The sequence below is a fragment of the Trichosurus vulpecula genome, chromosome X (assembly GCF_011100635.1).
Source record: "Trichosurus vulpecula isolate mTriVul1 chromosome X, mTriVul1.pri, whole genome shotgun sequence".
Lineage (NCBI taxonomy): Eukaryota > Metazoa > Chordata > Mammalia > Diprotodontia > Phalangeridae > Trichosurus > Trichosurus vulpecula.
Genome location: NC_050582.1, coordinates 22,257,199 through 22,283,150, shown reverse-complemented (window position 1 = coordinate 22,283,150; position 25,952 = coordinate 22,257,199). Strand labels below are relative to the sequence as shown.

The 25,952-nt window shown below is 41.7% G+C and overlaps 2 protein-coding genes across 2 annotated transcripts in view; one reads left to right on the top strand and one right to left on the bottom strand.

Moving 5' to 3' along the window:
• The window catches only part of LOC118832468 (sodium/hydrogen exchanger 2-like), a 110,590-nt gene that overhangs the window by 14,448 nt on the left and 70,190 nt on the right, over positions 1–25,952 (top strand). The window contains exon 4 of the mRNA XM_036739780.1: positions 22,459–22,676. Within this exon, the coding sequence (XP_036595675.1) occupies positions 22,459–22,676 (218 nt within the window). The remainder of the gene's footprint in view (positions 1–22,458; positions 22,677–25,952) is intronic.
• Positions 6,259–6,801, bottom strand: LOC118832469 (40S ribosomal protein S10-like). Its single transcript, XM_036739781.1, has one exon. The coding sequence runs from the start codon at positions 6,799–6,801 to the stop codon at positions 6,304–6,306; it is 498 nt and encodes a 165-aa protein (XP_036595676.1). The 3' UTR covers positions 6,259–6,303.

The following is a 25,952-nucleotide window of genomic DNA, read 5'->3' as shown; positions in this document are numbered from 1 at the left end:
GGTTAGCATAAGATGTAAGCTGCATCTTATTGGTCCCCAGCATGCTCCTCTCCATTGCCCCTTGGCTGGATTTTTTATTTTATTATTCTTATGTGACATTGTTAGCGTGGGAGTTGATAAAGACCTGTACCTTCTATAAATACGCAATCAGAATATATTCTAGCAGTGCAGTAGAGATCAAAGGGACCTTGGAAATAGTCTCTCTCCTAAGTGACAGTGTTTACACTTCAAGGCCATTGAGTCACACCCCTTACAGATTAAGAACTTGAAGCCCAGGGAAATGAAGGGAGTTGCCCGGAGTTGCAAAGAGGGTAAGTGGCAGAGCCAGAATTCAAATTTAGGTCCTTGGACTCCAGATCAAGCATTCTGCTAGGAAGAAATTAGGGAAGCTTGAGAGCTAATCTATTAGGCTAACCACATATGTCCTTATTCGTTAAAGAACCAATTATTCAAGAGGAATCAAAGGGCAAAAGTTTAAATGAGCACTTTGCACTTTGAAATTGACCTTGGATGTGGTGTACCAAGAGACAAAAGGGTGTGGCAAGAAGAAATGTCTGCTTTTCCATAGAAATGGGGACACATTACAGGTTCGTGAACATTCATTAATCATTTAATTTCTGTGTTACTACTTTCAGCCATCCCTCTCCTCCCCTCATCTTGGTATGTCCTTAGGGGCCAAAGAAAAGCATTACAAGATGTTAGTACTTTTATTTCGCTTCTGGGACACAAAGAAATTTTCACTTAATTACAAATATCAAAATTCTAATATTTGAGCTTGTTGTTTTGGAGCACATGGCTGTTAAAATTCTGAATTCTTTTTGAGTATTATGCCTTCTTTTAAAAAAAGTTTTATTGTTTTTTATCACTGTAACTTCCCAATTATTTCTCCCTTTTTGTATGTATAAAGAAGGAGCAATTAAGAAAAAATGGCCCCATTGACCATGACTAACGGTGCATGCCTCATTCTTCACCTTTAGTCCACCATCTCTTTACCAAGAGGATAGAAGTGGGTTTCATTATTAGTCCCTCTGGAGCGAGTCAGTATTGCTTATTACATTGATCTGAGTTCTGATATCTTTTTTAAATAGTATTTTATTTTTTCTAATTACATGTAAAGACAAATTTTAGCATTCATTTAAAAATTTTAAGTTCCAAATTTTTTCCTTACCTTCCTCACCTCTCCCCTCCCTAAGATGGTAAGCAGTTCAATATAGGTTATGTATGTGCAATCATGTAAAACATATTTCCATATTAGTCATAGTTGTGAAAGAAGAAACCAACTGAAAGAAAAAAAAACATGTAAAAATAAAGGCAGTGAAAATAGTCTGCTTCAATCTGCATTCAGACTATATCGGTTCTTTCTCTGGATGTGGATAGCATTTTGCTCATGAGACCTTTGGAATTGTCTTGGATCATTGTATTGCTGGGAATAGCTAAGTCATTCACAGTTGATCCTCATACAGTGTTATTGCTGTGTACAGTGTTCTCCTGCTTCTGATCACTTCACTTTGCATTAGTTTGTGTAGGTCTTTCCAGGTTTTTCAGAAATCATTGTGCTCGTCATTACTTTTTTTAGATTTTTTTAAATTAAGATTTTTTATTTTTTAGTTTACAACACTCACTTCTGCATGATTTTGAGTTCCAGATTTTCTTTCCCCCCTCCCCCCTCCCCAAGATGGCATGGAATCCAATATATCTTCTACATATAACTTCGCATTAAACTTATATACATAGTAGTCAAGTTGCAATGAAGAATTATGACCAATGGAATGAATCATGAGAGAGAAAAAACAAAACCAACCCCCCCCCCAAACAAAAACAAAAGAGCAAAAAAGGAGAGCAAATAGTGTGTCTCAATCTGCATTCAGACTCCATGGTTCTTTCTCTGGATGTAGATAGCTCTCTCCATCATGAGTCCTTTTGGAATTGTCTTTGAACCTTGTATTGCTGAGAAGAGCGAGGTCTATCAAGGTTAGTCATCACAGAATCCATATATCTGTGGTTGTATATAATGTTCTCCTAGTTCTGCTCTGCTCACTCAGCATTATATCGTGTAGGTTTTTCCAGGTTATTATGAAGTCTGTATCATCCCCATTTCTTATAGCACGATAGTATTCCATTACATTCATGTACCACAACTTGTTCAGCCATTCCCCAATTGATGGGCATCCCTTTGATTTCCAATTCTTAGCTACCACAAAGAGAGCCACTATAAATATTTTTGTACATATGGGTCCTTTTCCCACTTGTGTGGTACTGGCTAAGAAACAGAGGCATGAATAGGTTAGGTACACAAGATGCAGTAGTGAACGACTATAGCAATCTACTCTTTGATAAACCCAAAGAATCCAACTTCTGGGCCCAGAATTCACTATTTCACAAAAACTGCTGGGAAAATTGGAAAATGGTAGGGAAGAAACTTGGCATAGACCAATATCTTACACAATATACCAAAATAAAGTCAAAATGGGTTCAGGATTTAGGAATAAAGGCTGATACTATAAGCAATTTGGGAGAGCAAGGAATAGTTTACCTATCATATTTATGGGAAAGGAAAGAATTCATGACACAACAAGAGATAGATAGCATTGCAAAATGCAAAATGGATAATTTTGATTATGTTAAATTGAAAAGTTTTCGTATAAAAAGCCAATGCAACAAAGATTAGGAGGGAAGCAGAAAATTGGGAGAAAATATTTATAACCAGTGTCTCTGATAAAGGCCTCATCTCTAAAATATACAGGGAACTGAGCCAAATATATAGAAATACAAGTCATTCCCCAATTGAGAAATGGTCAAAGGATATGAACAGGCAGTTTTCAGAGGAAGAAATTAAAGATATCTATAGGCATATGAAAAAATGCTCGAAATCACTACTGATGAGAGAAATGCAAATCAAAACAACTCTTAGGTACCACATCTCTCCTGTCAGATTGGCTAAAATGACAAAACAGGAAAATGATAAATGCTGGAGAGGATGTGGGAAAATTGGAACATTGTTACATTGTTGGTGGAGTTGTGAACTGATCCAGCCATTCTGGAGAGCAATTTGGAACTATGCCCAAAGGGCTATAAAAATGCATACCCTTTGACCCAGCAATACCACTTCTAGGGCTTGTCATTTCTTATAGCACAGTGATATTCCATAACCATAACATGCCACAGTTTGTTTAGCCATTCCCCAATTGATGGACATCCCTTCAATTTCCAATTCTTTGCCATCACAAAAAACAGCTGTTGTAAATATTTTTGTACAAGTAGGTTCTTTTCCTTTTTTATCTCTTTGGAATACGCACCTAGTAGTGATATTGTTGGATCAAAAGGTGTGTATAGTTTGATTGCTCTCTGGGCATACTTCCAAATTGCTGTCCTGAATGATTAGATCAGTTCACAACTCCACCAACAGTGCATTAGTATCCTATGAGTTCTGATGTCTTTAAGCATTGTTTTCTTTTACATTATTTTATTCATTATGTGTATTGTTCTCCTGGTTCTGCTTACTTTACTGTGCACAGTTATCAGTCTTTCCAAAGTTTTTAAGTCCTTGAAATTGGTTTTTCTTATGGCACAATAATATTTGTTTAAAAAATATTTTTACGTATTTTGTTAAATATTTCCCAAGAATTTTTAATGATCAAATGGGGGCATGAAGAATCAGACATGACTGAAACAACTGGGCAATAACATAACCATTAAGGTTCACAAAACATTTTATATATGTAATGAGAACTCTCTGGTTGACCCTCCCAGAGCCAGGCTGCTACATCCTTCCCTCATGGTTCTAGGGGGCTTCTCTTCTCTAATGCCATTGGTTCGAACCCTCACTGGTTGTGTTAGATGTATCCTCACAGTGATCTGGTAAGAGAGGTATTAGAGGTCTTACTGTTCCCATTTTATAGATGTAAGGAAGTTGAAGTCCAGAGAGGCAGTGGGAGTTGCCCAGGGTCACACACGGCTAATAAGTGTCGGAGATGGTACTGGTACCCAGGTCTCTTCATTCCACCCCTGTGTTCTATTCACTATACCACGCTGTTTCATAATGAGCTCTTTTTTGGTCTTCATTTTCTCTACAAGTTTAGGTTAGGAGAGCACAAGTATTTGTCAGATGGAATTTATTGATTCCAGGTCAGCACAAGATTAGAAGAATCCAATTCATCGTAAAGACAAACATTTCCTACTCTCCTCACCCCTTCTTCAAACTTGTGTAGGGTGATGGAGCTATATGTAAATGACTCGGTAAAGTGGGAACTGAAATGCTAACAGCTTGTGAACAGATCCAGCTGCTTCTTATAAAGGTTCTAGAGTAATGTAGGGGGATTTATTGGGCCTTGGGTTACTTTTGGGTGATAGCACAGGGATGATATGTGTGGGAATTTGTGGGCCTTTGGCTCGCTGATGGCAATGGAGAAGAACCTTGGCTTTTTCTCAAGAAGAAAGCAGTTTTCCCTTGACTCACGTACACAGCTAGAAACATGGACTCCCAGGACAGGAAGGCCACCCCCTCCCTTCAGGCGAGACTGTCACTGAATGGTCTCAGGAAGATGAGAGACACTCTCTTGGATCCTCCAAATCTGTCTGTCACCCATGAGGGCTTCAATCTCTTTCCCAAACACAGTGTGTTTTGGGGGACTGGTCGGGGGGAAGGACTGGAACCTAAGGTCATTTCAAGAAAGGAAAACAAGCCAATACCATCCTGTTTTTTTGCAAAGGACTCATGCTGTTGGGATGGTAAGGACAGATGAAGGCTGGTAAATTTGTAACTGTTACAGAACATTAAATCCCATCAAATAATAAAATGCAATTACATTTCAAAGGCAAAGGAGAGAATGGCTGCAGGATCACTGAAACAGGCCATGATTTTTTTTTTTGCTTCAGTAGAATAAGACAAAAGACCAACATTCTCTGCACATCCTGGGTATACTGTTTTGCTCTCAGAAAATCAAATTCTTTTGTTTCTGTTAAATGAAATTATTGTCAATTCAGTTCATTGTTAATTCAGCAAAACAAACTTTCATTAATTAAGTGCTGCTATATGCAAAGTGCTGTGCTGGGTACCAGGGATGCAGAGGTGGAAAAACTTAATCTTGTCTTCCAGGATCTCTTGGGGTGGGGTTGGGGTAGCACGTGCATGTACATGCACATCCCACTGCACACACAAACACCATAACACATACCACACATGCATATACCGCACATATACAGCACAGCAAACATACACACACCAGACATACAAATACCAAACCGAAATACACTATACAAACACAATACACCAAACATACACACACCAGACCTACATATACAAGACAGACATACACCACACGTATATAACACAGAAAACATACACACACCAGACAAATAGACACACACTCTACACATATATACATCCGCATGTTCCACACACAAACACCAGACATATATACATGCACCACTTGCACACACACATACTCCACAATAAACACCACACACACATACACACAATAGTCATACATACCACACACAAATGCCACACGTATACACACAAACATGCACACACACCTGGAAACATAAGTATAATGATAAGTATAGCATGGTAGAAAGAAAGGAGTGATCCAGGCAAAAAGCTTTAGGAAAATCTGAGAATAACAGATAGCTTTTGGTCAGGGGAGGGAGGGGAGTGAATACTTCATGAAGAAGGTAACATGTGAGTCCATCTGTGGAGGAAGAAAAGGGTTTTGACAGTCCGATATGATAAAGGCATGCACTGGGGACATGGAGTGGTTTGCATAAATGGCCAGAGGTAGGCTGCTGTGGCTGTAGCAGAGAGGCAGTAAAGGGTAATTGTGGGAAATAAGTCTGAGAAGGCAGGCTGGGGTTCAACTGTGGACAGCCTTCCATGCTGGGCTGAGGAGTCTGCACTTTATCTAAGAGGCAACAGGGAATTATTACAAGCTTTTAAAGTGAAGGAGTGACATGGTTAGACCTATGCTTTAGGAAAATTATTTTGGAAGCTGTATGAAGGGTAAACAGTGCAGAAGGGAAGCTTAAAACAAGGAGACACTGACATCAATTAAAATGAAAATGATCCTAACACAAATGAACTTGTTTTTCTATCCTTTTTTATTTAGGCACTGTGATTTCATTATATTATTGCAGGTTACCCATTGCCCAGTGTAGAAACTCTCTCTATCCATTATGCCTTGCTACCTTTTCGTCATACAAAAGGGAAATAGGAGTATCTGAATTCTGTTTTTTACCTCTGTTATATATTTTTTTAATGTTTTTTTTCCCAAATTTTATTGAATATGAAACATATCTCTACAGTTTCTATTGAGGAGGTTGACCACGTCCACGACCAAATCCACCTCTAAGCTGGAATTCTGTTGCTGACCCAGCCCCAGCCTCAGCCTTCTTGTCAGCACCAGGAGGAGCAGCACTTTGTCTGTATGTGTCTCTGTCAGCTTCACCCCGAGTAAGCCGGGCAGGTCGCTCGCCCTCCAGACCTTTGGGCCTTGGCCTTCCTGTCTCAGGACGACTTCTTCGGAGTGTGGCAGGCACGATCTCAGGGGGCAGGTGAAGGTAATCCCGGAGGTACTGAATGTCCTCATTGGCGAGGTACCAGTAGAAATGCCTCCATGCAAACTGCTCCTTAACATAGCCACGAGACTTTAGAGACTGCATGGCCTTCATGACATGGAGAGTGGGCACATTCTTGTCTGCCAGCTCGGGGTGCTTTGGCATGTGGACATCCTTCTTGGCTACCATCACTCCCTCCTTAAAAAGGAGTTCATAGATGGCAATTCGGTTCTTCTTGGGCATCAACATCTCGGCAGTGCGGCGGGTGCTGCTCTAGCACCTCTATTATATTTTTAGCCTTTTAAAAACCCTTTTCAAGCAGCCTGCCCTTTTGGAGAAAATAAATTTTATTGATTATTTTGTTTTTTTTATACCACTAGAGTCTCTCATGTAAAAATTTTTAAAAAGAAAAAGATAAAAAGAGCAAGAAGAGAAAAAATCAGTAAAACCGATCAGTACATTGAAAAAAGTCTGAAAATGTATGCAGTTTTCCATCCCCTGGGCCTCTCACTTCTGTAAAGAAGGTAGAGTGGGGATATCATCTCATATCCCTGCATTGGGACCATACTTGTAGCATTCACATTTGATTGCTTCATGGCTGTTCTTTAAATTTACATTGTTGTAGTCATGTATATTGTTTTCTTGACTATACTTACTTCACTCTGTATGAGATTATGTAAATTTTTTCGTGCTTCTCTGTAGTCATCATTTTCCATAGCACAGTAATATTCCATTGATTTCATATAACACATTTTATTTAGCCATTCCTCAATTGATGGGCATTTACTTTGTTTCCAGTTCTTTGCTACCACAAAAAGTGCTGCTGTAAATATTTTGGTATATATAGGGACTTTCTTTTCACTGGCCTCTTGGAGATATAAGCCTAGTAGTAGAATCTCTGGGTCAAAGGGTATGGCCATTTTAGTTACTTTTTTCGCTTAATTCCCAATTTCTTTCCAAAATAGTTATATTGATTCACAGCTTTACCAACAATGTACCAGTGTGCCTATCTTCCCACAACCCCTGTAATATTGACTATGCCTATCTTTTGTCATCTTTGCCAATTAGAAACCTTGGGGTTGTTGTTGTTTTTTTTTTTTTTGCTTTTTGGCAGGGCAATTGGGGTTAAGTGACTTGCCCAAGGTCACACAGCTAGTACAAGTGTCAAGTGTCTGAGGCTGGATTAGAACTCAGGTCCTCCTGACTCCAGGGCCAGTGCTCTACTCACTGCGCCACCTAGCTGCCCCTTTGGGGTTGTTTTGATTAGCATTTTTCTTATTGTTAGTAATTTGGAGCATTGTTTCATGATTGTTAATAATTTTCAGTTCTTTTGAGAATGGTTTGTTCATATTCTTTGACCACTTATATATTAAGGTTTTTTGGTTTCATATAGGGTAATCTGAAAGTCTTAATGCAGTTTTAAGCTATTATGTCTTAAAACTTCACTAAGACTTTTGGGATATGCTGTATTTTTTCTGGTAGTTTTCCATATAGCTTAGATTCCAAACACTTATATAAGAAATTTGATACTTTTTTTTTACATCCAACTAATTCCATTCTTATTCTAGATGCATTAATTTTGTTTGAGGAGAAGTTTTTTTGTTTCATGTAATCAAAATTAACTAATTTATTTTTGCAATTGACTCTCTCCATTGTTTGGGCAAGAATGTATCTATCCACAGCTGTGAAAGGTATATAATCTACTTTTCTAATTTTTTTGTGGTCATGTATCCATTTTGAAATTATTGTGGAATATGGTGTAAGATGTTGGGCTAAGCCTCGATATCTGTCAGACTGCTTCCCAGTTTTCCCAGCAGACTGAAAAAAAATCAACATGTAGTTTTCAAAGCTCTCTTGCTTGTCTATATTTCTTTCTGGCCTTCCTTTCATTCTCTTCTCTGCATTTAAAAAATTGCTTCAGTGACCTATTAAGCCTTGTCTTCCCCATTAGATTGTAAGCTCTTTGAGGGCAGAGATCCTGCCTTATGCATCTTTGCTACCACCTTTTTCCTCTCACCCCCATAGGGCCTCAATAATTATTTGCAGAGTAGATGATGGTTTAATTTATTTTACCATATAGAGTCATCTTTGACTCTCTTTTCCACTCTTCAGTCAGGTGTGAAGTCCTGTAGATTCTACCTCTCTAACATGTCTCACATCTGCTCCCTTCTCTCCATTTATATGATTACCACTCTACTTTAGAATCCACTCTAGACTATTACTATAGTCTTCTAAGTGGTCACCCTTTCTTCAGCCTCTCCTCTATCCAACCCGTCCTTCAGTTGCCAAGATTATTCCACTAAAGGTCCTCAAAAGTTTGTCCTCTATGATAAAATATACACCTGTCAGCCTGGTTTTGAAAGCCCTATACAATTTGGCTCTAACTCATATTCTTCACCTTTATGTACTCTGCTGCCTTCCAAACAAACAGCCTGGGTGTTCTCTAGGTTTGATAGTCCATCTACTGATGTCCTGAATTGTATAGTCTGTCTCTCCACCCCACTCTCACCCCCTTCCCAGAATGTACACCGTCATCATCTCCTTCTTTTGGAATCCATGAGTTTCGTCAAGGCTTAGCTCAGGTACCGCCTTCTCTGGGAATCTCTGTTGTTAATGTTTTCTCCTTCCTCAATTTCTTACATTTACTTCTCTGTGTATCTCTTCCATCCCCTGCAGTAGAGTGGAACTCTTTGAGGCCAGGGACTGTTTCTTTTTTTCCTCTTTGTATCTTCAGTGATCAGTATAATGCCTTGCTCATGGTAGGTGCTTAGTCAGGTAATCAGCTCCATTGGATTGAATTGAATTCTGTGCCTCCTGGGCAAAAGGTGGACTAGCAGAACCCTTATCAGTCTGGCAAACTTATTTTGATTGATCATTTTTCTCAAAAAGGACATATTAAACTAATTTCTAATTAAGCTAATTAACCTAATTTCTCTAAGAAATGGGATATAGGGAAAGGAAATTACATTCAGGTGGATTAGGAACTGGTTAAATAGTTCTACGGTCAGTCAATAAACACATAAGCACCTACTATGTGCCAGGCACTGTGCTAAGTGCTGGAGATACATAGACAGGAACAAATACAGCCTCCTGCTGTTGAGGAGCTCATGGTCTAATGGGGGAAGACAACATGCAAACATCTATGTACAAACAAGCTTTATACAGGATAAATTGGAAATAATCAATTGAGGGAAGGGGGACTAGGAAAAGCTTATCTTACAAGATGGAGTTTTAGCTGGAACTTGAAGGAAGCCAGGGATCTCTGCTCTGTACTTTTCAACAGTTTTTACCCATGACACAGATAAAGATGTAATGGTATGCTTTTTTTTTTATCAGATTTGCAGACGGCAGAAGGCTAGGAGGAATGGCAAACATACTGGGTGATGGAATAGAATGTTGGGCTGAATCAAATAACTTTCAGTTTAATTGGAACAAATGTAAGAGGTTACATTTGGGTTCAAAAAATCGACTTCAAAAATACAAGCTGGAAGAGGTATGGTTAGATAACAATTCATCTGAAAAAGATCTGGGGTTATGGTGGATCTCAAGGTCGACAGGAGTCAATAATGTGGCAAGACAGCCAAGAGAGGGAATGTGATTTTTAGGCTGCACGAAGAGAGTCACAGTGTCCAAGAGAAGTGAAATGATAAGCCCACTGTGCTGAACCCTGATGGGGCCACATCCCTGGTGTCATATTCTTGTTCTGGGAACCATACTTTGGTAAGGACATTGATAAGCTGCAGCGTGTATAGAGGAGGGTAATCAGAAGAGTGAAATGCATCCATTTGATGTCAGTGGGATGAGTCAAAGCAATTTGGGATGTTTACCCTGGAGAAGAGCAGACATAGGAGGGTCATGACATCTGCCTTTAAGTATGTGAAGGGCTGTCATGTGGAAGAAAGTTTAAAATTGTTCTTTGGCTTCAGAAAGTAGAACTAGGGTGGGAGTTACAAAGAAACATATTTAGATTATACTAAGAAAGAGTTTCTAAACAAACTGATTTATCCCAAAATGGAATAGGCTGCTATGGAGATACTGGGTTCTCCCTTGGTAGAGGTCTTCATGAAGAGGCTAGATGACTGTTTTTCAGGTATACTGTATAGAGGATTCTTTTTTTTAATGATATTTTTAACTCTTTTTAAATTTTTTTTGTTTATTTTTTTTTGGAGGGGGGAAGGCAGGGCAATTGGGATTAAGTGACTTGCCCAAGGTCACACAGCTAGTAAGTATGTCAAGTGTCTGAGGCTGGATTTGAACTCAGGTCCTCCTGACTCCAGGGCCAGTGTTCTACTCTCTGCGCCATCTAACTGCCCCTGTATAGACGATTCTTGCTGAGGTTGGGGATATACCATATAGCCTCTGAGTTGCACCTCGAGGGAGGATCTTGAACAGTCTCTGTTCTTCCTTCAGAGATCCTCTTTCCAAGCACCAGCACTCGGCCCAGACTCACTCCTTAATGGTTAGCATAGTCTTACACTCCTTCCTGTCTCAGTGATTCTGGATGCCCGACTGCTGATATATGAAACACGTTGCCCATCTCCAACTGCCTGCTTTCTTACTTCAATTTATCTTCCTAACCAATTGGTGCCCCCATGCTCATGTCCCATTCCACATTTGCCCACTCTTTTTACTGTGCCTTTTGGAATGCCTGCTCCATAATTAACAAGCTTCATTCCAACGTAAACCTCTTCCATTCTTACTCCTTCCATCTTCTGCCCCTTCTGCCACTGAGATTGGCTCCCTCCTGATGACACTGTTTCCCTTTCCACCATTTACTGGCTGAACTTTCAGTAATAGCTGCTGACCCACCAGTTGAGGTTGGAGAGTTCAAACATGCCTTGCTACTTATTGCTACTTCTAGACTCTACATTGACCATTATCACTGAGTAGCCTCTCCTCCTTTGAGATCTATGCTATGTGAATTTATTACCCAATCCACGTCTTGGTGGCCATTATCTATCAACTTGCAGGATTTTCTCCTTTTTGTCTCAGTGAGTTCAGTGCCTCCCATGTTTAGGAACTCTGAAATTCCTTTATCTGATCATCCTTTTTTTTAACATTCCATCTTTCCCTATGCCTTCCAATCCCTAGCCCTGTTCTTTGTCCTCATTGAGACCTCTAGTTCCTTCACGCTCCCAGTTCTTTTCCAGGCCATCACCCCTGCCCGGGCTAAACTCCCTTCCCTTCTCCATCTCTACCCCTTGGTGAACCAATTCACCTGTACCCTGTCTTCTACACTTAAATCCCATGTCCCTTTGTGCTATTGATTATCTGCCAAACTCCAATTCTAAATTGCTCTCACCATGCACCTTCTTTGTTCTTATAGCTTTAAGAAATCATGACACCATGCTGGCTGGGCCCACTATAAATTGATGTTATCTAATCTCAACTGGACCCCTACTGCATCAAGGCAATCTTTCTGTTCCTCTTTAATCAGTTCATTGTCCCACTTCCCATAGTGGCTGCTCCAAACCTTCTCTTTCCTCACACCTCCCACAGCACCCCTCCCCATGTCCTCTTCTGAGGACTTTGTCTGGAAAGGACTTGAGGACTTCATGGAAAAACAATTGAGGCTGTTTGCGAAGAATGCTCCCTCATTTCTCCTTTCTCCTCATCGCATATCATTAAGACTCTTCCCCTGCTATCTCCTTCTTCATTCTGATCTTGAATGAAGAGATGGCTCCTCTCCTTGCCTAGGGAAACTCCTCTGCATGCACCCTTCATCTATTCTTCTGACATGGCCAGCAAAGTGCTACCACTGTCATGCCCACTTTCTCTCTTGTTTTCAGTCTCTCCTTATATACTGACTCTTTACATGTCCATGTCTCCTCCATCTTAAAAAACCCTTGTCTCTGATAGCCATTGCCCCGTATTTCTCTTACTTTCTCTGCTGGATTCCTGACAAATCTGTCTAGATTCAGTATTTGTACTTTCTCTCCTTCTCTTCAAGACCTGCTTTAATTTGACTTCTGACCTCATCGAGTATCACTGTCTTCCCCAAAGTTACTAGTGAGCTTTTCTTTGCTAAATCTAATGTCCTTTTCTCAGTCCCCATCTTTTTGGACTTCTTTGCAATATATGACTGTCGTGATGTCCTTCTCCTCCTGGATAATCTGTCCTCTCAGGGTTTTTGTGGAGCTGCTCTCTCCTCTCCTTCTCCTTTTCTGGATCATCACCAATATCATACCCTCTAACCAGCCTTCTTCCACTTGACTCTCCTCCCCACATTCTAATATCCATCCACACTGGCCTATTTGCTATTTCCTGTGCAAGACACTCTGTCTTCCAACTCTGTGCTTTTGCTCCAGCTTTCCCTTGGGGCCTGGCATGGACTGCTTCCTCACCTCTGCCTTGGAGTTTCTTTGGCATCCTTTAGTATTCAGCTCAAATCCTACTTCCTGCAAGAGGCCTTTCCCTATCTTCCCAGCCACTAGTGCCTTCCCTCTGATATTGCCTTCCATCTGCTCTGTATCTCTCTCACATACACATCATTGTTCTTTGTGTCCCTACCACTAAGTGCAGTGCCTGGTGCATAGAAAGGACTTAATAAATGCTTGTTGATTGATTGGTTGATTGATTCCGCAGTCCTGTAACTCTTACTGTACTAGGTGCTCTATGAAAAGAATTGATCAGACATATTTTCTGCTGTCTATGAGCTTACATCTTGAGGTGACATTAGTGTGTCACTCTTTCATATAAGTAATGGGGAGTGAATATATTGTTCAAATCTCTTAAGACATCATTTCTTATAAACTAACATATGTTTATAAATGTTATGTTTTCTTATCCTCTGTATACTTCTACAGTTCAACTCCTAAAATGGTTTTGCTCTTTTAAAAATAGCATAATTTTCTAATTTTTAATGATGGGTGAAATGAGATTTTGCAATCTTACAGTGAACGAGGAAAGAATAAAGAGGAAGTGGGGAGCTGAAGGTCACAATGTCCTATGAATAAAAAAACCACCCACCATGTTATGTGCTCAGTGTTGAGTGATCTCTGATAGTGAAAGAGAATGGAATGAAAGAGGGAGGGCCAGGGAACCTTATCATGGAGGTGAGAAGCAGCCCCAGATTAGTGCATGGCAAGTGCTGACCTGTCAGGAGCCATATTTAGCTTCATTCAGCTTGCAGTTGATGTCCCCAGGAGCTGTGACTGCTGATTCCATTGGCACCCGGCCTTTTGGTATGGGACCTTCTCCAAGTGAGTTCAGATCGTGATGACCAAGTTACCCTAATTGAGAAGAAATGGGGCCCCAGTCCCATGAATCCCATGTCACTTTGCAACATGTACCCTCTGGTTTGGTGTGTATATGCTTGGAAAGTGCCTTGTGGAGGTCCTTACCAGCTCTGGCTCTCTAGGACCTTATGATGTGTGGACCATCCTGTTGCAGGTATCTGTGAGGATAACCTCTTGAGGACAGGGCTCAGGCCTTCTTTGTGGTTTTGTTTCAGATCTTGGGCATTTCCCCCTTCTCTGATTCACACGTGGCATTTATGGAGCCATTATTTAGGGGGCTCAAGTTTCAATACTTTGATGGACCCATGATCTTATCAAATTGGGTACTAATAACTGATATTTACACAAATGTCCTATAGGTAAGACTTGAAAGTTTACAAAGCATTTTCCTTGTGTGATATCATCAGAGTGTCACAACCACACAATGAGCTAGCTACTACAGGCAGCATGTTTTTCATTTTACAGATGAAGAACCTGAAACCCAAAGAGGGGAAGTAGAGGCCAAAGGGTACACAGGTAGTAAGTTGAGCAAGTCACTTAACCCCAATTGCCCTGCCTTCCCCCCTGCAAAAAAAATTGAACCCAGGGCCTCCACCTCTGAGTCACTAGCAGGTGGCCTTTGACAGCACAGATCATAGCCTCTTTACACCTTCTCATCTTGTACAACTCTTGAACTCCTGTCCATGGCCTCTCTCATATCATTTGAAAGAGATCTACTTAGGGTGCAGAAGGCTTTCCTATAGATCTTTGAACATTGCATGCATTCTATTGGAGCACATGGGCTGTTCATTCATTGTGCCTTGACCTTGCTTTGTGACTAGCCAATCTTTAAAAAACCTGAAGCTTTGTAGATTCGCCTTTTTATGTCACTATCTCTTCCCAGAGATTCCTGCCTTCCCTCTCCTTTTCCCCCTCCAGGAACCTTCATAAATGAGTAGAGTTTAGCAGAAAAAAAGAAAGAAAAAATCCATGTCTGAAAATGTATGTTTCTTTCCATAGCCACAGTCAACTACTTCTCTTTTTTTCCTGATAATTTCTCAGCCTCAGTTTCCTTATCTGTAGATAATGATGATAATACTTGAACTCCCTACTTTGCCAAGTTGTCGTGATAAAAGCTCTCTGTAAACTACAAAGCACCAGGGAAATGTGAACTATTGTTATGTCTATAACTAGAAAACAGAGTAAACTTCCCCTCAAAAGTAACATCAGGAAATAATCATCATATACTTGTTTGATTATGACATTGTCAGCGTGATCTCATGTCACCTGAGAAGGTAAGCTGATAAAGAAGGAGTCATGTCATGGTTATTTTCTATAAATGCAGCATAATATTAAAATTGCCGCCTAAGTGGTGGGTGAAGAAGGCACAGAGGAGTTAGCTGGCCAGGAATCTGTCCTTGACGGTGTTTTCACTGTCTCCATCCTCAAAGCTGGCCCTTTTTTTGAATTCTTGAATTAGATCAAGCATTCTTAAACTGAAGTCCATGGGCCCCAAGAAATTTTAGGGGGTTTGTGAACTTGGATGGCTTTGTTTTCACCAGTCTCTAGGTGAAATTTAGCGTTGCCCTCAGTTATTTAAAAACATCATTTTGAGAAGGGGCTCATAAGTTTCACCAGACTCCTACTCACAATAAAGAGATGAAGAAGTGTGGAATTAGACAGATATGGTAGAATTTAGGAATTTGAGCAGCCCAGGATGGTAGAAAGAATACTGAATGGGGAGATAGAGGACTTTGCTTTAAATCTGTGCCCTGGCCTGAAATTTCCTACTTGAGTGACCTTGAGCAAGTCTCCTAACCTGTGTGGGGCCTTAGTGTCCTCATTTGTATAATGAACTAGATGACCTCTAAGCTCCCTTCCATCTCTAAATCTGTTACCATGAGCAAATTACTGTTTTTTATAGATTATTGAATATAGCTTATCTCTTGGAGGCTCCCATAATGCTTATGATGCTTGGATTATTTTAGAGGGTTTTGATATTAGCTGATTAGTTGGGTTAAATGGGTATCTTAACATTTGGAAGGCTGATGGTAGCATGATCAGCTATACACCTTCCCTTTCTGGTATTTTTAGTGTTTTCTGGAGGCTTTCAGGAGCCTTGGGGTAGTTTGCATGGCTCAGTTCTGGATGTGGGCATAAGGGGATAAGCTCTGTGAGCTTGACTAATAAAAAAGCCAGTGAGCATTCTCATTCAGCAAGAGCTGTAACACTGTTGTGGAAGGAGCAGCACCAGCAGCATGAGGAAGCGGGCAAGGGGAGAGTGACCTTTGTCTGTGTAGTCCCCGTGATGAAAAAATCACAGATCTTTGAAGTTTCAGAAGTCCTGAGTAAGAAATATGAAACAAGAATGAAAACAACAATGTTGGAAAGGCTGGGGGAGGGAAATGGGCACGTTGATCCACTGTTGTTGGAGCTGTGAACTGGCCCAGCCGTTTTGGAAGGCAATTTGAAACGTTTCCCCCGAAGTTATTGGACATGTCCTTTGACCTTGTGGTATCACTACTAGGCATATACTCCCAAAGAGATCCCAAAAAGAGGGAAAGGACCCATATTTACCAAAATATTTATAGCTGCTCTTTTTATAGTAACAAAGAACTGGAAACTAAGGAGCTACTCTTCAGTTGGGAAATATCTAAACAAATTATGGTATATGAATGTAATGGAATCCTTTTGTGCTGTCAGAAAATGAAGAGATGGTTTTAGCGAAACCTGGGAAGACTTTATGAACTAGCATAGAGTGAAATGAGCAGAAGCAGAACAATTTATACCAGAACATGGATATGGTAAAAACAAACAATTCTGAAAGACTTAAGAACTCTGATTGGTGCAATGATCAGCCACAATTCTAAAGGCCCCATGAGGTGAATTCCAGATGCAAAAGGAGACATACACTTTTTGGGACATGACTAAGATGGGAATTTGTTTTGCTTGATTATGCATATTTGCTACAAAGGTTTTGTATCTCTGTGGGGGGGCAGGGCAGGGATATAGGAAGGAGAAAAAATAAATGCTTGAGAATTAGAAAAAAATTAATTTTAAGCAATATGAAGAAAAAAGAAGAAGAATCATTTTGTACTTTGTATGTAACATGCCGAGCATAGTGTTTGGCCCATGATAAGTATTTAATAAATGCTTATTGATTGAAAAAATAACAAATATAAAATGGATATTCTATGGAATAAGATCAGTTTCGCTGCCACTGAGACACCCACCCTTATAACAGGAATTCACATTTCTTATTCGCAACTTGTCCATGCTACACAGAGGCGAAAAGTCAGTGACAGATTGGGAACAGATGGTAACTGATCACACTTTGGAAAGCTTAGTTGTTCTCTTGTTGACCAAGTTCACCTACTTCAAGTTGCTGAGCCTTAAGGGAAAATAGTGATTAAAAAAATTGCCTGTACCATTGAACATGATCAAGAGACACTCCTCATCGCTGGAAGAAATCCCAATCTATTTGAAAGACAAAGAAGCAACACTTTATAACAAGGACAGAAGAGGCACCTCTTTTGATGTCTCAAGAGATGAGAAGATAAGTGAATTTGACAAAGAAAACAATATATATTGGCAACCATACTGGATTCCTAAGCTAAGGAGAACTTGGGATTTATACCTTGAAAGGAGCTAAAATAGTCACTAGAAAAGGTTGCAGTGCACATTGTTGTTTTATTCCCCTATCAAAAGGATGGTTTATTCTACTCTTCTTCCTTCCAGGGAGGACCAAATTCAGTTGTGTCATAGAAGCAAAAAGATTTGTCTCATAGTGAAGCAGAACTCCAGGAGAAGTCTAACCCACAGCCCTCTCCCAATCAGAGAAAAACCAAGTACAGGATACTGGTATTCTGATCTGTGTCCCCTGGTGTGGCATAGGCCACACTTGGAACTCTGTGTTCAGTTCTGGGAGCCATGGTTTAAGGCCATTGATGAGTCAGAGTGTCCAGATGAGGGCAACTGGGAAGTCCTCGAGTCCATGACTTAGGAAAATCAGTTGAACGACCTGGGGATGTTTCACCTGGAGAGAAGATGAATGAGGGTTGGGATATTTATTGTCAAGTATTTTAAGGGCTTTCCTGAGAAAGAGGGATTTGGCTTGTTCTGCTTGGACCTGGAGCAGGGCTGTCCAAAACAGGGTCTGCGGGTCACATGTGGCCTGCAGTGAGATTTTATGTGGCCCGCCTGTGTTTACTATGGACGTGGAAATTGACATAAATGCTTCAACTAAAGCATTTATGTCGATTTCTGTGCTTGTGGTGGACACAGGCGGGCCACATAGGGGCTCACGGCCCGTGTTTTGGACAGCCCTGACCTAGAGGGTAGAACCAGGAGCAATGGATAGAAGTCAAAAAGGGTTAGATGTGGGTTTGCTAGAAGGAAAAATTCCTAATAATGAGAGTTCTTCCTAAATGGGCCAATCTTGGCAGGTAGTGAGTTTCTACCCTCCATGGAGGTCTTCAGGTAACATCTAGATGCTCACTTGTCGGGGATGCTCTAGAGAACATTATTGTTCAGGTATGAGTTGGCCTGGATGCCCTCAGAGATTCTTCCCTACTCAGATTCTTTGATTCAATCCAGAGTAAAGAACATGATTTTAGAATATGTAAAACCTGATAAGGAGTCAGCCTGTCTCACTGGATAGAGTTCTGGACTTGGAGAAGAGAAGACCAGAATCCAAATATCACCTCGAATACATACTCTCTGTTTGAATCTGGGTAAATCAATCTGTCTCTGCCTCAGGCAATAAACAAGTCCTTAGGATTCATCTCCTAAGTCAGAGACTGGTTCCAATCTACCTTGGTAAGGGTGGGAGGAGTTGCCTGTGCTGCCAGAAGCTCAGAGCCTTCCTAGATTTTGGCACATTGGACACCTGCAAAGCACAAGCCAGTGTTGGCATAGATACAAGGCCCTGTGGGTATCCTACTCCTCTTTCTGCAAATTAACCAACAAGAACTTCAGCCCAGTTCACCAAGCCTTTATTAAGTACAGTAATTGTGTGGCAGGCCCTGTGCTGGGCACTGGGTATACACAGAAAAGAGCAGAACGGCTTCTTCCCTTAAAGACCTTAGGTTCTATTGGGGGCAACATGTGCGCAGATAAGTACAATTAAAGTATATGCTGAGTAACTATGAGGTCATTTTGATGACTGCCGTAACAGCAGGAGGCATCTTGGAAAGGTCTTGTGGGGCTGGTGGCACTGAGCTAGGCCTTGAAGAAGGTTGGGGAGGATGTGATCTGGAGGTGAAGTGAGGGAGCTTCCAGGTATGTGCCATAAAGCCCCAGGGGCAGGACTTGGAATGTCCTTTATGGGGAACAGCAAATAGGCCATGGAGGCATTCATGTGAAATGAGTCCAGAAAGCGAGGTTGAAGCCAGCTAGTGAAGGGCTTGAAGGCCAGACAGAGAAATTCGTATTTGTTCCTCATTTCGCATTGTATTTAAGGGTGAGTGTAGGTAGTCAGCCCTACTACTGCTGCATTCTGGTGGGTGAGCCTGGGCAAATCACTCAGACAACTTTCCAAGTCTGTAAGTTGTGGAGAAGGGGCTGACCTGCATTGATTGGTAGAAGGAGTTTCCTCCTTCAGAAGTTCCCTGTACCAGTATAATTATAGTTCTGGCTCCCACCCCATCGGCAGCCAGTGGTGCTCTTACTCGCTACACATCTGGCTGATCCCAGTGTTCTTTTGGAACAGCCTGAATCATCTGGACTTCATTCTGAACAGTCTTGAACGAGGGTATTGCTAGAGAAGTGTCTAGACTGCCCTCAAGTCATTATTGGTACAAATCTCTTGTGGGTCTGCATTTGATCAGGAACAAAGGTTGTTTATAGATACTAATGGCCACTTTACAACTGTGATACTTCTGTTCTCCATTTGTTTCATCCTCTTGGCTATGTTTTAAGATGCCAAAGATGACTGGCACAGCCAAAGACTTGTATGCCCAAGGTGACATGGTCACCATTCTGAGTGATATGGCCAGGGCCAATCCTCAAGAAAATTGTGAAATAAACTCCTCTCTCTTCCTCTTCCCCTCCCCTCTCCCCATGATATTCTTCTGTCTTGGTGCTCCCTCTCTCCCATTGTGCCTCTATGCCTACTCCAGAGGGTCTGCATTTTTAATGGTGACCTGAGTTGAAAAAAAGCCTCATTCTGAAGTGGCTTCATCATGGATGGCTATCATCTTGCCTTCCTTCTTTCCCACTCCAAGAAGGGAAGAAATACATATTGGTTTGGTATGCTTCCTCGGGTGCCTATTCCTGCCATGGGCCTTTGGAAAAATGCCCAATTGCCCAGTGGAGTCGTCTAGCCCTACATGGCTACATGTATGAAAGACAGCTGGAAAAATTTGCTGGCCAAGAATTACATTTGCAGCTTGAGAGGTGTTTTCAAATGATCAGTGATGCTTGAGAAAGGACTGCTAAATAGGAGGACCAGAAGAAAACAGACTTGTTTCCCTGGGACCACAAATGGCTGCCCAACAGGCCAAGACCTTGATGGGTTAAGCCATGTGGCTTGCTATTTGGACAGAGATGGAGGCTGTGAGCGCATGGCCATCAATTCTGGTGTGCAGCAGCTCTGTGCTGAGTGGTGACAGATTCCAATATGAATATGAATGAAGGAAAAACAGAGCGAAGCGGGTAAGCCACTAAAAAGCTTCCCACACTTCAGAAATTGGTTTCATTAATAAAACAGCAGTGCTTTGGAGAACACAGGAAATAGATTTCTCATCTTTAGCACCTGCTTCTCACTGATTTACTGCCAGCCAATGATTAGGCTCTGTCAGCCCCATCCTGCTTTAAGGAGGGCAGATTAGGCAAAGTTAAGGATGCTAAAAGAGGCAGGGAGTTCTCAGTACACAAAAGGATGTCAAAAAGTGCCACTGAGTCAGGAAACAAAGCATTCAGTCACCTGGAAAATGGAATGGAAAGTAGGAATGCCAGCGGACCAGCTTAGTGATAGTGGCTGTTCTTGAGTTGGCTTCATGCCTTTTGTTTTACACTACAGTTCTCCTCCTCTGCCCTCCTCCACCATGAATTCAGCCCTTCCTTAGAACAGAAAAACCATACAAGGAAAACCAACTACTGTAGTGACCATGCCCGATGGCATGTGCCACATTTTACTCCTGTTGTTCCCTACCTCCCTATAGAAGGTAGGGACACACATTTCATCATCCCTTCTCCAGGATTAACATTGGCTGTTGCAGTCCACTAGAGTTCAGCTAGGTGGCTCAGTGGATAGAGCACCGGGCCTGGAGTCTGGAAGTTGTTGTTCAGTTGTCCAGTTGTGTCTGACTCTTCATGACCCCATAGACCACGGGCCAGGCCCTTCTACCCTCTACTGACTCTCGAAGTGTGTCCAAGTTCATCTTTGTTGTTTCCATGACACTATCTATCCATTTCATCCTCTGCCATCCCCTTTTTCTTTTGCCTTCAGTCTTTGCCAACATCAGGGTCTCCAATGAGTCCTGTCTTCTCGTTATATGGCCAAAATATTTAAGTTTTAGCTTCAGTATTTGACTTTCCAGAGAATAGTCAGAATTAATTTCTTTAAGTATTAACTGATTTGATCTCCTGGCTGTCCAGGGGACTCTCAAAAGGCTTCTCCAGCACCACAATTTGAGAGCATCAGTTCTGTGGCTCTCAGCTTTCCTTATAGTCCATCTCCCATAGCCATACGTTGCTACTGGAAAAAACCATAGCTTTGACTACACGAACCTTTGTCAGAAAGGTGATGCCTCTGCTTTTCAGTCTGCTGTCCAGATTCACCACAGCTTTCCTTCCAAGGAACAAGCGTCTTTTAATATCATGGCTGCAGCTGCTGTATGCAGTGATCCTTGAGCCCAAGAATATAAAATCTGACACTGCTTCCATCTCTTCTCCTACTATTTGCCAGGAAGTGATGGGACCAGTTGCCAAGATCTTAGTTTTTTTTTGATGTTAAGCTGCAAGTCAGCTTTTACACTCTCCTCTTTCACCCTTACCAAGAGGCTTCTTAACTCCTCTTCACTTTCTGCTCTCCGACTGGCATCATTTGCATGTCTGAGATTGGTGATATTTCTCCCAACAGCCTTAATTCTAGTTTTGATGTGTCCAGCCTGGCATTTCACATAATGTACTCTGCATGTAAGTTAAATAAATAAGGTGACAGTGTATAGCCTTGTTGTACTCCTTTTCCAATCTTAGAGCCAAGAAGACCTGAGTTCAAATTCAGCCCCAGACATTCACTAGCCATATGACCCTGGGCAAGTCACTTAACCTCTTAATTCACCGGAGAAGTCAATGGTAAACAATTCCAGTATCTTTGCCAAGAAAACCTCATACAGGGTCATGAAGAGTTGGACATGACTGAGCAACAACAAGAGTTCAGCTCCCTTTCAGTGTTGTTTTGTTTACAGTGTTACCGTCACTGTTATGACTTTGTTTCCAATTCTTTGATTCCACAAAAAGGGTGCTATGAATATTTTGGGACTTTCCTTTTTGTCATTCTCCTCCTAGAGGTATATGCTCAGTGATGGGCTCCTTGGGTCAGAGGGGATGAATAGCTTAGCATCTGTGTGTTTCTCATGTTCTGGAAAAAACCAGAGCAAGGTGAGTCACAGCAAGCGAGACGTAAGGCCAAAGAGGGTTTGTGTGTTCCTTTCCCCTTAATGTTAATGTTGTTTTTCTACTCTAGCATCATCGCCTGTGCTATGAGCATGAAGCGGTATGTAGAGGCCAACATTTCCCAGAAGTCTCACACCACCATCAAGTACTTTATGAAGATGTGGAGCAGTGTGAGCGATACGCTTATCTTCATCTTCCTGGGAGTTTCAACCATTGGCGAGAACCATGAGTGGAATTGGCCATACATTTGTTTCACCATCATTTTCTGCCTTGTATGGCGAGCATTAGGTATGGGACCATGAGTATTTTTGCATGAACCAAATGAGTTGAACTTTGGGCTAAGTTAGACATGATATCTTTCAAATGCCCAGATAGTTTGTGGTCTTGGAATCACAAATTTCAGGCTGGAAAGTACTTCCAATGTTATCTCAGTCTAACTTTCTCATTTGACAGAGGAGAGGCCCAGAGGGTTGCAGAGGCTTGCCTAAGGCCTCACATGTTACAAGTAGCAGAGCCAGGATCTGAGCCTAGACCCTCCAGCTTCAAATCCACAGCACTTGCCACTCACTGCCATATTTTCTTCTTTGAAGTCAACCATCATATTTGCATGAAAGTATAAACTTGCTATACATGTGAGTTAGCATTCACTTCTTGGGCCTTAGTTGCTCAGGTCCATACAAAATCCTGCATAAAATGAGGTGAGTGATAAAAGGCCTCTCAGCAGGTTGGCTGAGTTGGGATTTGTATTGGTGAAGGGAATATTCTCAGCAGTGTAGTAAGGGAGAATGAGTAGGCCAGTGGGAAGCAGGCTGGATTTGGAGGACCTGAGTTCATGTCATAGCTTTGCCCCTGCCTGTGTGACCCAGAGCGAGTCACAACTTTTCTGGGCACCAGTTTCCTCTTGAATTAGAGTACATGGCTTCTAAGTTTCCTTGAGCTTTAAGTCTATGACTCTGATAGCTCTTTGAAATATATTAATATTATTATTGTTGTTGGGTGAGTTGGGCTGTCTCTTGTGCCCTCTCCCTCCCAAGTATACTTAGCCAATCACAATGGCTCTAATATGGCCCTTGAAGGGCAGATTACCACTGTACCATACTTGGCCTGTGTGGGCAGTATGGAGGGAATGTGGGCTTTGCATCTTGACTGAGACTAAGGATCTGTATGTGTCTGTATTTTCCTGCCTTGCCTTTCCCAATGTCATTACAGATGTTTGGTGCCATTGCTGTAGAAGGGGAAAGGTCAGAAGAGATCTTGCTGTGAACATACTATATTACCATGGCCCAGTCACTTCTCCTCTCTTTGCCTTGGTTTACTCTTGTGTAAAGTAGGAGTTGAGGGGGGAGGGCTAGTCAACATTGGGTCCATAAACCACAGCCACAGCTTTAGACCCTCATCTCATTCCTACCCTTGGATTTTCTCCTAGGATTTTACCCACATTCATAAGATTGAGACCAGAAAAGGCCTTGAGAGATCACCAAGTCCAAACCCACTCTTCCTCATTTGACAGATGAAGAAAGTGAGACTGAGAGAGAGGAAATGTGCGAGAGAGGGCTATGATTTCAACATTCTAAGTAGAGGCTCCTTGCTGTTTCACATCGGTTGTCTTGTATGAGGCCACAACTGCAGACAAGGGAAGTGCCCACGTGGGCCATGCCACGTTACCTTGCAAACCTCATCGCTTCATTACAAGCTAAACAGGGCCTCCTCTTTATTGTACAATTTATATCTTCTCTCGGCATTCTGTTGATAGTTCATCATCTTTGCTTGACATTTATATGTTGCCCTCCCCCTACTTTCCCAACAAATACTCATCATTGCACCGTTAGCCCTTGCAGGGAGCCTGAGACACTTCCCCCATGGAGATGGAGAAGCACATTAGGCAAATTGCCCAGGTGTGTGAGGAGGAGCAATAAGGCAGGCTGGGCCACTTGATTAGCCATTAACATGTGTGTAGGGTGCTTATTACCAGGAAAGCTAGCAGCTTCGTGTCATCCAGGTTCATGGAAGACTATTTCCTGCTCTTCCAAGGCACAGTGCAAAGCCTCACCGAGGTTATAAAATGTCTGTGTTGTTGTTGTTTTTAATAAAATCACTTTTTAAGTCAAATAGGAAAACAAATCTCCTCAGACCATGTACCTCAAGATCAGTGATGGGGAAGGGTAGAGTAAAGGCAGTTAAGGAGATCTCTTTTTCAGAGATTTAGAGCTGGAAGCAGGAGTGTGCTTGTGAGGCGATTGTTAAATTTTCAGCATGAGGCCTCGATTTACCATTTTGTTGATTGTCTAGACTTAGAAAAGTGATGGAGAAAATGATAGTGATGCAGATTAGGCTTTAATGTTGTTATGCCTTGGGAAGCTAGTTGTTAAAAATTTACCAACATGCCACTGCTTGGAAGGGACTGTTAAGACTATCTATTCTAACCTTTTCATTTTTACAGATGAAGAACTAAGGCCCACACAGGGTTTGAATTGCCCAAGGTCACATGGGTGGTAAGAGACAAAGAAAGATTTGAATTAGTGTCCTCCTACATCCTCTGAGGTCCAACATGCTTTCTGCTATGCCAAGAGCCAGTAAGATAAGGGCCATTTGGGAAAACAGCAGCTTGCTGGTAGTCAGTCAGTCAACAAGCAGTTATTAAGTTCTTACTTGATACCGGTCACTGTGATGGGGACACAAAGAAACACCTCTTATGAGGCTCAGAAAGGTTAAGTGATTGCTCTCAAGGCAAAGTGGGATGGGCTGCCTCTGGCTCCCAAGTGCCCTCAGCCGTTTACTATGTCCCTACTGCCCTTGAAAACCACAGGTAGCATTCTGAGTAGATTTATTTTCCTATCTCACAAGGTGCTCACATTCTAATGTCTTGGAAATGATTATGTCCATACAAGATATAGAAGAAAGGATTCCTATAGAGGATGCGACTTGAGCTAGGAAGCCAAGAAGCAGAGGGGAGGAAATATTTCTTGGAGGCAGCCAGTGAAAAGGTTCAGGAGATGGCATGCATGACCGTAGCAATAGCAAAAAGGCCTGTGTCATGTGTCACTGCATCAGAGAGTGTGCCTTGGGGAGTCAAGCAGAAGAAAACCTGAAATGGGGCCTAGGTTGTAAGGATTTTTTTGTTTGAGCCTATAGGTAAAAGGGAGCTGTTGGAGTTTATTGAGTAGAAGTGTGATGTGGCCAGATTTGTCCTTTAGGAAAATCCCTTTGGCAGTTAAGTGGAGGATGAACTGGATCCCTGTGACAGGGACCAGCCAGTAGACCATTGCAAGAGTCAAGGCACGAGGGCCTGTGCTGGAGCAGTGGCAGGGTCAGGGCACAGAAGGAAGCATATGTGAAAGATGTTAGGAAGGTAGAGTTGACAAGACTTGGTAACAGATTGGATATTGGAGGTGAGTGAGAGTGAAGAGTCAAGAATAACCTCGAGGTCATAAGCATAGCTGACTGGGAAGATGGTGGTATCCTTGGTAATACTAGGATAGTTAGGAAGAGGAGAATATTTAGGAGGGAAGTTAATGAATTCTGCTTTGGAAGCGTGGAGTTTGAGGCATCTAGAGGTCATCCAGT

What these genes read in the sequence shown, in the direction of transcription:
- LOC118832469 (XM_036739781.1), bottom strand. Translation starts at nt 6,801, where the DNA reads ATGTTGATGCCCAAGAAGAACCGAATTGCCATCTATGAACTCCTTTTT.